Source organism: Brachyhypopomus gauderio, chromosome 9, assembly GCF_052324685.1.
Source record: "Brachyhypopomus gauderio isolate BG-103 chromosome 9, BGAUD_0.2, whole genome shotgun sequence".
Taxonomy (NCBI): Eukaryota; Metazoa; Chordata; class Actinopteri; order Gymnotiformes; family Hypopomidae; genus Brachyhypopomus; species Brachyhypopomus gauderio.
In genome coordinates, this window is record NC_135219.1 from 6,255,439 (window position 1) to 6,268,628 (window position 13,190).

The 13,190-nt window shown below is 50.1% G+C and overlaps 1 protein-coding gene across 2 annotated transcripts in view; it reads right to left on the reverse strand.

Annotated features, from left to right (window-relative positions):
- The window catches only part of rev3l (REV3 like, DNA directed polymerase zeta catalytic subunit), a 38,795-nt gene that overhangs the window by 23,421 nt on the left and 2,184 nt on the right, over positions 1 to 13,190 (reverse strand). For both annotated transcript variants that reach the window (XM_077016676.1, XM_077016675.1), the window contains exons 3-7: positions 2,387 to 2,576; positions 1,879 to 1,953; positions 1,569 to 1,729; positions 391 to 508; positions 122 to 216 (exon numbers count right to left, since the gene is read on the reverse strand). In XM_077016676.1, the coding sequence (XP_076872791.1) occupies positions 122 to 216; positions 391 to 508; positions 1,569 to 1,729; positions 1,879 to 1,953; positions 2,387 to 2,576 (639 nt within the window). The remainder of the gene's footprint in view (positions 1 to 121; positions 217 to 390; positions 509 to 1,568; positions 1,730 to 1,878; positions 1,954 to 2,386; positions 2,577 to 13,190) is intronic.

The window sequence follows — 13,190 nt, forward strand, 5'->3', positions numbered from 1 at the left end:
TAGCATAGATGGCTGGCGGTTCAATTGGTTACCACAGATGGCTGGCGGTTCAATTGGTTACCACAGATGGCTAGCAGTTAAATTGGTTAGCGTAGATGGACAGCCATTGTGAAATTCTTACTCTGCAGTTCCAGTCGGTTCAGAATGTCTGTAGCCACAGCATCTGCCTCCAGTTCGCACACGCTAACCCTCGCCACGTTCTCCACAACCAGAGAGCTGCAAAAAACACACATGTACATTCAGAAACTCAAAACAAAAATCAAACGAAATGAAAAGAAATGACCTTTTATTTAAGGTAATTACATAATTACAGGAAGGTTAATAAAGCATTTGAGTTGCCTCTGTGTCCGAGGTGATGTGTTTCCTGCCTCACAATGGATGAACTCTCACCTGGGTAGATGGTCCTCATCCCAGCGAGCAAAGGTCCCTCCAACACCACTTTCATCGAGTTTAGAGGTTTTCCATGGGGCACTCCCCTCCAGGTGACTCCTCCCTTCCTCCCCAACATCTGAGACACACACACACACACACACACACACACACACACACACACACACACACACACACACACACACACACACACACACACACACACACACACACACACACACACACACACACAGCATGATTATCTACAAAGTCTCCATACTCATCACACACACAGTGCTCCTTGCTATTTCCTCTCCAATGTTTGTAATTGTTCAGAAAATTTCAGAAGAAGTTTGGGAGCACAATACCTACTGTCAAACCACTTATCTGAAGCCACACCCCCTGTCTAATCACTGCCCAGAAGCCATATGCAAAAGTGTCAGCTCTCTAGGCTTCAGCAGAGACTGAACTTAATAACCTGCAGATTTCTGTGCAAAGAACTCAAAACTGTGCTTGGTACAACACACACACACACACACACACACACACACACACACACACACACACACACACACACACACAGCAGCCCTCAGATTAGGCATCCCCGCCCAGTCTTTCCTTGGACTGTGTGTGTGTGTGTGTGTGTGTGTGTGTGTGTGTGTGTGTGTGTGTTCATTCTCCCTCTAATCTTTGTGTCCTTGACTATGTCTTGGCTGAAACAAGGAATTACCTTCTGCTGGGATAGAATGAGAGAGGTGTGTGTGAGTGTGTATAAAAGAGAGAGAGAGAGTATGTGCACATTGTTTTGGGTAGGTGGGCCCCCTTTGATGTGTGTGCGCGTGGGGGGTGTTGGGTAGAAAAGGTCGTTTGATGTTGAGCAAAGAACCTTACTGCAGATTAAACAAGTTTCTAAGGCCCGTTAGAGTGAGTGTGTGTGTGTGTGTGTGTGTGTGTGTGTGTGTGTGTGTGTGTGTGTGTGTGTGTGTGTGCTTGACAGCATGAGACCCCAACCAATTACAGAGTAAATGAACCAGCAGCAAATCCCATTGGGAGATTTACACCAACCACACATCCCCACACACACACACACACACACTGAAAACAGCTCTTCGTGACACACAAAGGCAGCGTGGAGCACACAGAGTTCTCCCGGTGTCTCATCTCACACACCTTGTCCACAGTGAGTGTGAGCGTCTCACCTGTGGTGGTGTGGCGGCGGAAGCGTACAGCAGACAGGTGGAGGAGGTTCATGCCGTACAGGTTGTAGTCGATGAAGAACTGCAGCAGGAAGGGGATGTGGGCCTCGTGAGGCTGGAAACACTTGTTCATCACTGCACCACCCTGCAACAACTCACACACTCTGAACACACACACACACACACACACACACACACGCATGGAAACAAACACGCCCGTGTGTGAATGTGTGCCTGTGTGAAGGTGTACCTGTGTGTGTGTGTGTGTGTGTTCCTGTGTGAGTATGGTTAGACACAAGTAGAGACCTTTTACCTTTTAACCATCTGGGGGTTGTAGAGATAAATCTTCATAAAGGCCTTTTCCTGGGCATGGTAGCCGTAAAATGGCCTAGATACAGAAGGGGTGGGTGTGAGAGTAAGAAAGATGAAGAGACAAAAAGGGTGAAGACAGAGAGGGAGAGAAAAATATGGATGGAGAGGAAGAGAGAGGGAGACAGAGACAGAGGAAGAGATTAGTGATTGTGGCGGTTCAGAAAATCACTTTCATTTCTCGAGTGGATGAACTGTATTATACAGGGTAAGGCAACACGTTCATCAGTGTGTGTGTCCGTGTGTGTACATGTGTGTGTGTGTGTCCGTGTGCGTACATGTGTGTGTGTGTCCGTATATGTGTGTGTGCGCGTGTCCGTGTGTGTGCACATGTCCGTGTGCGTGCACGTGTGTGTGTGCATGTCCGTGTCCGTGCACACGTGTGTGTGCATGTCCATGTCCGTGCACATGTGTGTGTGTGTCCGTGTGCGCTCATGGAGCGTCTCACATACATGCCAGACACGAGGGTGATCTTGAAGACATGCTGGGTGTTGACCGAGGGTTTCCCCAAGCTCACGTTGATGGCACGGTCCAGGCTGAAGGCCACCTGCCGCAGGTATTGCTCCCCCTGCTGGCCAAAGCCATCATACGGCACGTAGATGTATGGCAACACGCCATGAAGGTGTAGACACGTCTTCTGGCCTAAACACACATTCACATACCAGGAGACATAGACATGTGAAAAAGCTGCTTCTATAATACAAAATAAAATGCTAAAATACTAAAAAGCAATCTTTAAAAAATCTAAGGAATAAAGGAGAGTAATGACTTAAATGGTGATAAGTACAGGCATTTTAACATAGGTTTCATTAAACTAATAAAACATGAGCGGTAATGTCTAGTCAATCATGTTTTTTTCTATCTTGGCTTTCTTTAACAAAAGCCAAGATATAATTTCTTATATCAGAATTAAATAATTTAATAACATTTACCATTCTTCTTACTCTGTAACCATTTTTGAACACGTCTGAATCTAGGACATATTGCTTTGCATTTTCACCATTTCGTCATCCTCTATTGCTATGACAACAGTGTTCATAAAGGTCTGTAGTCCTGGCAGCTGTTCCATGTTCATTACATCTATAGTCACACCACCTATGACAGCTGATCTGAGCTCAGGCCGTAGTTACACACACAAGGGTGTGAGAAGGGTAAAGCTGATCTGAGGTCAGTCCATACAGCCATACCTATAAGGGTCATGAGCATCCGTTCTTCAGACCAGAGCAACACACACCTGATCATAATGAACCAAGATATTATAACCAGCTCCAGACCAGAGCAACACACACCTGATCATAATGAACCAAGATCCAAGAAAACCACAGTGCTGTCTGGCACTGAAATGGCAGGACACCATAACCACTGTGACCAATCAGAAACTGATAACCGCCTTAATGAAGTCCACAATCAGTGAGCACATTCTGACAACACAGAACCTTGAAACACAGCTTCCAACTTGAGCAGATTCATGAAGACGTTCCAAACATTTTTGCCAGATGTCCCTGATAACACCATTTTGAATGTTGCATGCACACACAGGCATACAGCCGAGCACAAAAGGTGGCGTGTGTGTGTGTGCTGGCATGTGTATATGCAAACACACACCACCTTTTCTCTCCAACTGTTATTTTTAGAATTTTTTCTTATTTATCAGGCAAATAAACCACCTTGAGCAGAGAGAAAGAGAGGGAGGAGAGAGGGGAGAGAGAGGAGGGGGGGAGAGGGAGGAGAGAGGGGAGAGAGGGGGGGAGAGGGAGGAGAGAGGGGAGAGAGAGGAGGGGGAGAGAGGGGGGAGAGAGGGGGGGGAGAGGGAGGAGAGAGGGGAGAGAGAGGAGGGGGGAGAGGGAGGAGAGAGGGGAGAGAGAGGAGGGGGGGAGAGGGAGGAGAGGAGGGGGGAGAGGGAGGAGAGGAGGGGGGGAGAGAGGAGAGAGTGGAGAGAGAGGGGGGGGGAGAGGGAGGAGAGGAGGGGGGGGAGAGAGGAGAGAGGGGAGAGAGAGGAGAGAGAGGAGGGGGGGAGGGAGGAGAGAGGGGAGAGAGGGGGGGGGAGAGGGAGGAGAGAGGGGAGAGAGAGGGGGGGAGAGGAGGGGGGAGAGAGAGGAGGGGGGAGAGAGAGGAGGAGGGAGGAGAGAGGGGAGAGGGAGGAGAGAGGGGAGAGAGAGGAGGGGGGGAGAGGGAGGAGAGAGGGGAGAGAGAGGGGGGGGAGAGGGAGGAGAGAGGGGAGAGAGGTAGGAGAGGAGGGGAGGGGGGGGAGAGAGGAGAGAGGGGAGAGAGAGGACACAGACAGGAGCTCCATGTGCAGTCTGGCTTATAACACACCCGTGTTAATGACTCCACCAGAACCATCATCACCCTGAGTTCATCACTGTGGAAACAGAGCAACGACTCTTTCTTCTCCATCACCACCAGCACCACAATTGAACAGGTCACTGTTAACGTGGGTGGAGCTCACTGACTTAGGACTAACTGCACTTCTGTCTGGTCACTAAGAAAACCAATATGGAAATGCGGTAGAAGAAGTCAGAGAGAGAGAGAGAGCGAGAGAGAGAGAGAGAGCCAACTCACCTCTCCACAGACACACACACACACACACACACACACACACACACACAGACAGCCACTCAGACAGACACACACACACACACAGCTCTGCTGATTGGATATGCCAGTTAGGCAGCATGCAGCATGCAGCCATGGTGCCGTATGTGTACACTCAACTGCCAAGATACATACACACACACACACACACACACACACACACACACACACACACACACACACACACTACTGTGTATCCCAATGTACCTCTTTCACTGAGAGTAATACTATTTGATGACATAATCCAGTCCAGTAGGTGAGGTCACAGAAGTAGGCGGGGCTAAAACACTGACACAGGTCAGTCAGATGAGTCTCGGAACACGAGCTGCAGCTGTTGCTAGGCAACAAACCTGGCGATGGGTTCCTTCCACACAGAGAGCAGCCAAACACTTCCATCCCTCTACAGAAAGTGTGTGCGTGTGTGTGAACGTGTGTGTGTGTGTGAGAAAGTGTGTGCGAACGTGCTACAGTGACAGGTTATCACTATGGCACCACTCAGTCATATTCCACACCAACATGGTTAAAGTCAAGTATACATCTTAATACATTTTGCCCAATGATCCCCAGTAAAACTACATTTACTGTCATGGGTTCAATTCCCAGGCCTGAGGCCATGACTGAGGTGCCCTTGAGCAAGGCACCTAACCCCAACTGCTCCCCGTGTGCCGGGCTAGGGCTGCCGGCCCTTGTGCTAGGCATGTGTGCACCACAACCCCTACAGATCACTAGTGTGTGTGTGCGCGCATTATCACTGTACAGATGGGTAAATGCAGAGGACAAATTTTGATTGGGGTGCAAATCATAACTGACAAATATGGCACATTTTTTGCTGTTGAATGCAGCAGGTGCTCCAATTTCACAATTATTGGCACAAGTTTCTGTCCAGAGAACGTGTGTTTTAATTGCTGTTGTCTCTACATGTTGCTGCTACATTGCACATGACCATGACAGAAATGACCCAGATCAGATCAATTCACCTGCTCACCATTCACCTTCTCCATGACCAGATGAGGAACCTCTGGAGAAAAAAAACGAAATCCAGAGAGCAAGAATGTCTCCAGTACACACCCCAGCCACACCCCAGGCCCCTACACCACTAAAAAACACACACAAACGTGTCATGGCTGAAATTAAGAGGGATGTACGTGTGTGAAGAACATTCAAATGTCTCAAATTAGTTGATATGTCCAACAGTACTGAAGAAAAAAAATTTCATGATGTAATTCACAAAAAAAAAAAAGACAGGACTGTTAGATGGTTGAACCCACAGCAGTGACCTGCAGGGTGAACCTGCCCTGTTCAGAGAGAGACCAGCTACTGAAAAACATCTTAATCAGTCAAACAGTGAATCGCACAATTGCTGTGTTACGGGTCTGTGAGAAGCCTTTGAATTAACAATTAACAACTCTTGATTACGTTCTCATAATAGTTCTCGGACCCCTGCGGACGGACACCTGTGGTATTTGGTTTGTTCTATTACAGGGTCAGAGGTAGGAGGTATTTGGTTTGTTCTATTAGAGGGTCAGAGGTAGGAGGTATTTGGTTTGTTCCATTAGAGGGTCAGAGGTAGGAGGTATTTGGTTTGTTCCGTTAGAGGGTCAGAGGTAGGAGGTATTTGGTTTGTTCTATTAGAGGGTCAGAGGTAGGAGGTATTTGGTTTGTTCCGTTAGAGGGTCAGAGGTAGGAGGTATTTGGTTTGTTCTATTAGAGGGTCAGAGGTAGGAGGTATTTGGTTTGTTCCGTTAGAGGGTCAGAGGTAGGAGGTATTTGGTTTGTTCCGTTAGAGGGTCAGAGGTAGGAGGTATTTGGTTTGTTCCATTAGAGGGTCAGAGGTAGGAGGTATTTGGTTTGTTCCGTTAGAGGGTCAGAGGTAGGAGGTATTTGGTTTGTTCCGTTAGAGAGTCAGAGGTAGGAGGTATTTGGTTTGTTCCATTAGAGGGTCAGAGGTAGGAGGTATTTGGTTTTTTCCGTTAGAGGGTCAGAGGTAGGAGGTATTTGGTTTGTTCCGTTAGAGGGTCAGAGGTAGGAGGTATTTGGTTTGTTCCGTTAGAGGGTCAGAGGTAGGAGGTATTTGGTTTGTTCCGTTAGAGGGTCAGAGGTAGGAGGTATTTGGTTTGTTCCGTTAGAGGGTCAGAGGTAGGAGGTATTTGGTTTGTTCCGTTAGAGGGTCAGAGGTAGGAGGTATTTGGTTTGTTCCATTAGAGGGTCAGAGGTAGGAGGTATTTGGTTTGTTCCATTAGAGGGTCAGAGGTAGGAGGTATTTGGTTTGTTCCGTTAGAGGGTCAGAGGTAGGAGGTATTTGGTTTGTTCCATTAGAGGGTCAGAGGTAGGAGGTATTTGGTTTTTTCCGTTAGAGGGTCAGAGGTAGGAGGTATTTGGTTTGTTCCGTTAGAGGGTCAGAGGTAGGAGGTATTTGGTTTATTCTGTTGGCTCTGACCGGTGGTGCACCGATTATTGTCTCGTGTGTATATTTGTTTTCTTTGTCGCTTCGATTTGATACATTCACCACAATTGTGTTGCTGCTCCTCCTAGACCTCAGTGTAAATGTGTTAGAGAGACAAAGGGGGGGGGGGGTATAATAATACATTAGAGCAGTACTACAGAGCAATGTAAACATTCCTATGTACAACCACAGCTCCCTCATACACACACACACACACACACACACACACACACACACACACACACACACACACACACACACACACACACACACACACGTGCTTTGCATACACTCGTCCCTGGTGTTAAGTGAATGGCAGATCTGGAGGAAAGCCAACGGGTTGGGGGTTAGACACTTGTGCATCCAGAGAGGGGTAAGACAGCGAGAGTGTGGGGGAGGGGAGACAGACAGACAGGAAGAAAGGAAGAGAGCACAAGAGGACTCATCAGCTCCACTGGACAGGACAGAACACACACACACACACACACACACACACCCATCCACACCCACACCACCACCATCTGGATAATACTACACAGCACCGCATGACAAGTTCAGCTTCAAATGACCGACTCTAGCCACAGAGACCTCACAGCCTTCATCTACCACCGAGAACCAGGACTGTGTCCCACAGGAACACCACCAGCTCAGAGGACGCCATGCCCACAACCATCGTTTAAACTGTGCCGCCGCTCTGCTGGCCACTAATGAGCACTGCAGGGGTGAGAGAAATAAGCACGAGCTGCACTCATATCTCTCTTGTAGCAGCCCAGTAGTGTGTGATGGAGGGCACAGAAGAGCCAGAATGGGGTGTGTGCAAAAAAGAGCATGTCTGACACAAACTCAGTGTGTGTGTGTGTGTGTGTGTGTGTGTGTGTGTGTGTGTGTGTGTGAGCGCGTGTTTCCATGGGCCAGGGTGTGTATGTGAGACTTTGTGTGCGTGCGATGGCGCACACACGTAGGAGGTATGTGAGGTTCCGTGTGCACAATAGCGTGTGCGTGCGATGGTGCGTGTACCTGAGGTTCCGTGTGCGCGCGACGGCGCGTGTGCCCGAGGTTCCGTGTGCGTGCGACGGCGCGTGTGCCCGAGGTTCCGTGTGCGTGCGACGGTGCGTGTGCCTGAGGTTCCGTGTGTGCGTGCGACGGTGCGTGTGCCCGAGGTTCCGTGTGTGCGTGCGACGGCGCGTGTGCCCGAGGTTCCGTGTGCGTGCGACGACGCGTGTGCCCGAGGTTCCGTGTGCGTGCGACGGCGCGTGTGCCCGAGGTTCCGTTTGCGTGCGACGGTGCGTGTGCCCGAGGTTCCGTGTGCGTGCGATGGCGCGTGTGCCCGAGGTTCCGTGTGTGCGTGCGACGGCGCGTGTGCCCGAGGTTCAGTGTGTGCGTGCGACGGCACGTGTGCCCGAGGTTCCGTGTGTGCGTGCGACGGTACGTGTGCCCGAGGTTCCGTGTGCGTGCGACGGTGCGTGTGCCCGAGGTTCCGTGTGTGCGTGCGACGGTGCGTGTGCCCGAGGTTCCGTGTGCGTGCGACGGTGCGTGTGCCCGAGGTTCCGTGTGCGTGCGACGGTGCGTGTGCCCGAGGTTCCGTGTGCGTGCGACGGCGCGTGTGCCCGAGGTTACGTGTGCATGCGACGGCGCGTGTGCCCGAGGTTCCGTGTGCGTGCGACGGCGCGTGTGCCCGAGGTTCCGTGTGTGCGTGCGACGGCGCGTGTGCCCGAGGTTCCGTGTGCGTGCGACGGCGCGTGTGCCCGAGGTTCCGTGTGTGCGTGCGACGGCGCGTGTGCCCGAGGTTCCGTGTGCGTGCGACGGCGCGTGTGCCCGAGGTTCCGTGTGTGCGTGCGACGGTGCGTGTGCCCGAGGTTCCGTGTGTGCGTGCGACGGTGCGTGTGCCCGAGGTTCCGTGTGTGCGTGCGATGGTGCGTGTGCCCGAGGTTCCGTGTGTGCGTGCGATGGTGCGTGTGCCCGAGGTTCCGTGTGTGCGTGCGATGGTGCGTGTGCCCGAGGTTCCGTGTGTGCGTGCGATGGTGCGTGTGCCCGAGGTTCCGTGTGTGCGTGCGATGGTGCGTGTGCCCGAGGTTCCGTGTGTGCGTGCGATGGTGCGTGTGCCCGAGGTTCCGTGTGTGCGTGCAACGGTGCGTGTGCTCCTGCCTGCTCGGGCTTTGCTGCTTCTCTTCCCTCCCTAACTGAAGGCCTGGAGCTGCCACATTCTTTCAGAAAGAGTACTTAATCTCACACACACACACACACACACACACACACACACACACACACAAGGGTGGGGATATTAATCACAGTGAATTTCCTTCTCATATTCTCACTGGTACTGAGGCACAGAACAAAAGCACACATATGACCCAACTGCAGTAGAGGCAGAAGATCTGAGGGGAACGTGTGCCATTCTGAGGGGAACGTGTGCCTTTCTGAGGGGAACGTGTGCCATTCTGAGGGGAACGTGTGCCTTTCTGAGGGGAACGTGTGCCATTCTGAGGGGAACGTGTGCCTTTCTGAGAGGAACGTGTGCCTTTCTGAGGGGAACGTGTGCCATTCTGAGGGGAACGTGTGCCTTTCTGAGGGGAACGTGTGCCTTTCTGAGGGGAACGTGTGCCTTTCTGAGGGGAACGTGTGCCTTTCTGAGGGGAACGTGTGCCTTTCTGAGGGGAACGTGTGCCTTTCTGAGGGGAAGCCTCCTCTATTTGAGTGTGTCCCTGTGCCTCCGATAGCAGCAGCAGAGCGTTTCCATGTGGATCAGCGGGCACTAGGGCTCAGAGAGCTGTGCACGACTGCCACAACACACACACACACACACACGGGAAAACGTCAGAGTTTCTGCCTGTAAATCATTATACCGATCCCCACTGCAACGCTGTCAGAGAGGAGGGATCAGCCAATCAGATCCTCACTTCAACACTCTCGAAGGGGGAGGGGGGGGGGGGGGGAATCAGCCAATCAGATTAGTTAGGAACCTACAAAGCCACACTGTGCTGTAAACATCCCTCCCCAACTACAGAATCCCCTTAAAAGGCCCCAGTAACTACAGACCACCCTGTAAAGACCTGCTCATCACCACCAGTGTTACAGAACTGCTGGACCCTCAGAGCAGAGGATTATCCCTGTGTGTGTGTGTGTGTGTGTGTGTGTGCGGGGTATAAGAAGTTGCTTACTGAAAAGCCTTTTAAATGAACAGCGTCAACTTCTATATTTGGAACTGAATTTAAATGCAATCAAAAAGAGAGAGATAATACACAACACCACACACACAGACACACACACACACTGTAAACCAGCCCCAGCTTCCTCCCACCTCTAGCCTCTAACAGACACACACACAAATACTACCTGGAATGAAGGCCACAGCGCACACACACACACACACACACACACACACACACACACACACACACACACACACACACACACACACACACACACACACACACGTCCAAACACATCCCTACCAACTTCCCAGTCTCCCTCAACCACAGCCCCCAAACATTGACACTATGATGACCATAATGTTAGAAAACACTCTTTGATTTAGATATCACACACACTTCTCTCAGCACAGAGGGCAAACTAAACATACCAGCGCCAAACCACCAATGCCACAAAACCACCCAACACTACCCAACACTACAATACCACTCAACACCTCAAATGCCACAGAACACGCAACACATCACAGGACCACCCAACGATGCACACCCCACTGTCCACCAGGACCCTCACACACACACACAGACACACACACACACACACCTTACTGTCCTCCAGGACCCTCACACACACACACACATCCCACTGTCCTCCAGGACGCTCACACACACACACACACACACACACACACACACACACACACACACACACACACACACACACACATCCCACTGTCCTCCAGGACCCACACACACACACACACACACACACACACACACACACACACACACACACACACACACACACACACACACACCTCACTGCCCTACAGGACCCCCTCACACACACACATCCCACTGTCCTCCAGGACGCTCACACACACACACACACACACACATCCCACTGTCCTCCAGGACCCACACACACACACACACACACACACACACACCTCACTGCCCTACAGGACCCCCTCACACACACACACACACACACACACATATCCCACTGTCCTCCAAGACCCTCACACACACACACACACACACACACACACACGTGTCATATGGGGAATATTCCAGGCTTGTTGTCTACAGTGGGTATATAGAGGTGTGTACTACTGACTGTAAACTACTGTCTATTAGGCACTATGTAATCAATCATTATTCAAGCTTACGTTGAAGAATGTAACCATAATAAAAGGTTGTTTTCAGACAATGAAAAAGAAACACAGACAGAGGGGGGGAGAGACACAGAGGGGGGGGGGGACATAGAGGGACCACAAGTGTGTGTGTGTGTGTGTGTGTGTGTGTGTGTGCGCATTTACAGATTTTAATGCTTCCCACATGTCAAGGCCATTCTGCTCTCAGGGAGATTCAAACAGGACACAGAAAAGATGCTAATTAAACCCAGTCTCTTCCATACACACTTGCGCATGCGCACAGACACGCACACACACACACACACACACTCACTCGCATGCACGCGCTCAGTTCATTTAAGGATTTAGAAACCAGCTGTCTGCTCTAAATGTGTCTCATGATTCTGCCAGTGTCCGAGAGAGTGAGCACAATACATAAGGACAGTCACACACCGCCGTGACCACTGGTAGGCCATCGCTCGTACGTTCACACACTATTGGCTACAGTTGGTCCTCGGACGGCCATGAGGGAGTTTTCCGATTGGCTGTTCAGTTCAGGATTTGACCCGAATCAATATGATAAAGACAAACTGTATGAGGGTTTCTTTTACATTGTAGCTTAATTGACCGAGGTAGTGGGCTAGACTAACATTGTAGCTTTGTTGTGCTAATCAAGAGAACAGGTGGAGTGTGCACTTAAATTGAAGGATGGAGATTAAGAGAATCAGTCAGAACCCATATTATAAATTATATTATATGTACATATAATTTTTTGTTTTTTAATTTTTCATTATAAGCACAAAATGTCTGGAAGCAGCTTCCTTTAGTTATCTTCTAGGTCAGAACGTACGTGCGTATTGCTAATCAGCTGTAGTCTGTTCTGTTTGGCGTGTACGCGTGTAAACAGGTGTTGAGGAGCAACGGTGAGCTGACGCAAGGTTGCTGAGAGTGTGTGTTACTTCCTCCATGTGCGTTTGCTGTGTGCCTCACACTGTTCACTCGACACCCCCCCCCCCCCCCCCCCCCCCCAACTACCCTTTGCCCTGGAATAAACTACACTTGTTATTTTTACTACTACTTGTACTGGTAATGGCCATGCTAAACGTATGACTGCCAGTTGCCCTTCACATGACCAGAAGATATGAACATGTGCTGTGGAAAAACTGCTTCATTGATCAAACTCAATAGATGTCAATAGATGACAATATTAACCATAATAATGGAGTCAAAATCAAACCTACTTCGACACAACTGTAGTTAATAATGTTATGTAGTACAATAACAAGCAACAGTGAATCGAATCACGAGAAACACAATAAAGACACTAACGCTGTGAAAAAAAGTAATGTTTAAGTAATATTTAAGTGCTTAAGCGAGAAAAAGAATGTGATGTACAAAGCAAGGTATGACATCACCAGACAAGAGCAAAAGGGGGTGTGTCACTGAAAAAGGGGAAGGCTGCATACTTTTCTTAAAAGCAATGGAATCACATCCCAAATCCCTCCTGATAGCTTCCCTGCTGCATTCCCATAGTGTCCTATTTCCCCATGAATGACCTCTGACCTTTCAAACAGGCAGTAAGGTCAAACAGCAAGAGCAAATAAACACTGCTAGAGGCTGAAGAGAGTTATGAGTGAGAGACAGACATATAGAGAGACAGACAGAAGATAGAAGAACAGAGAGAGAGATGGGACATGAACGGAGAGACAGCGAGCAGACAGACAGACGTCCAGACGGAGTGTTTACGTCTGAGTGTGGGGGATCCTTTGCCCGCATGGCTCAGATGTCTCTGCTGCATCAGCGTAAGCGGATGTGAGCGTCTGCTGCACTGCTCCGAGGTTTAGGAGCGTGGGGCTATTTTTATCCCGGCATCCCAGTCCACGCCTCCACAATGCTGCAGCACTGCACTCCGCTCCGCTCCAATGCCATGCAG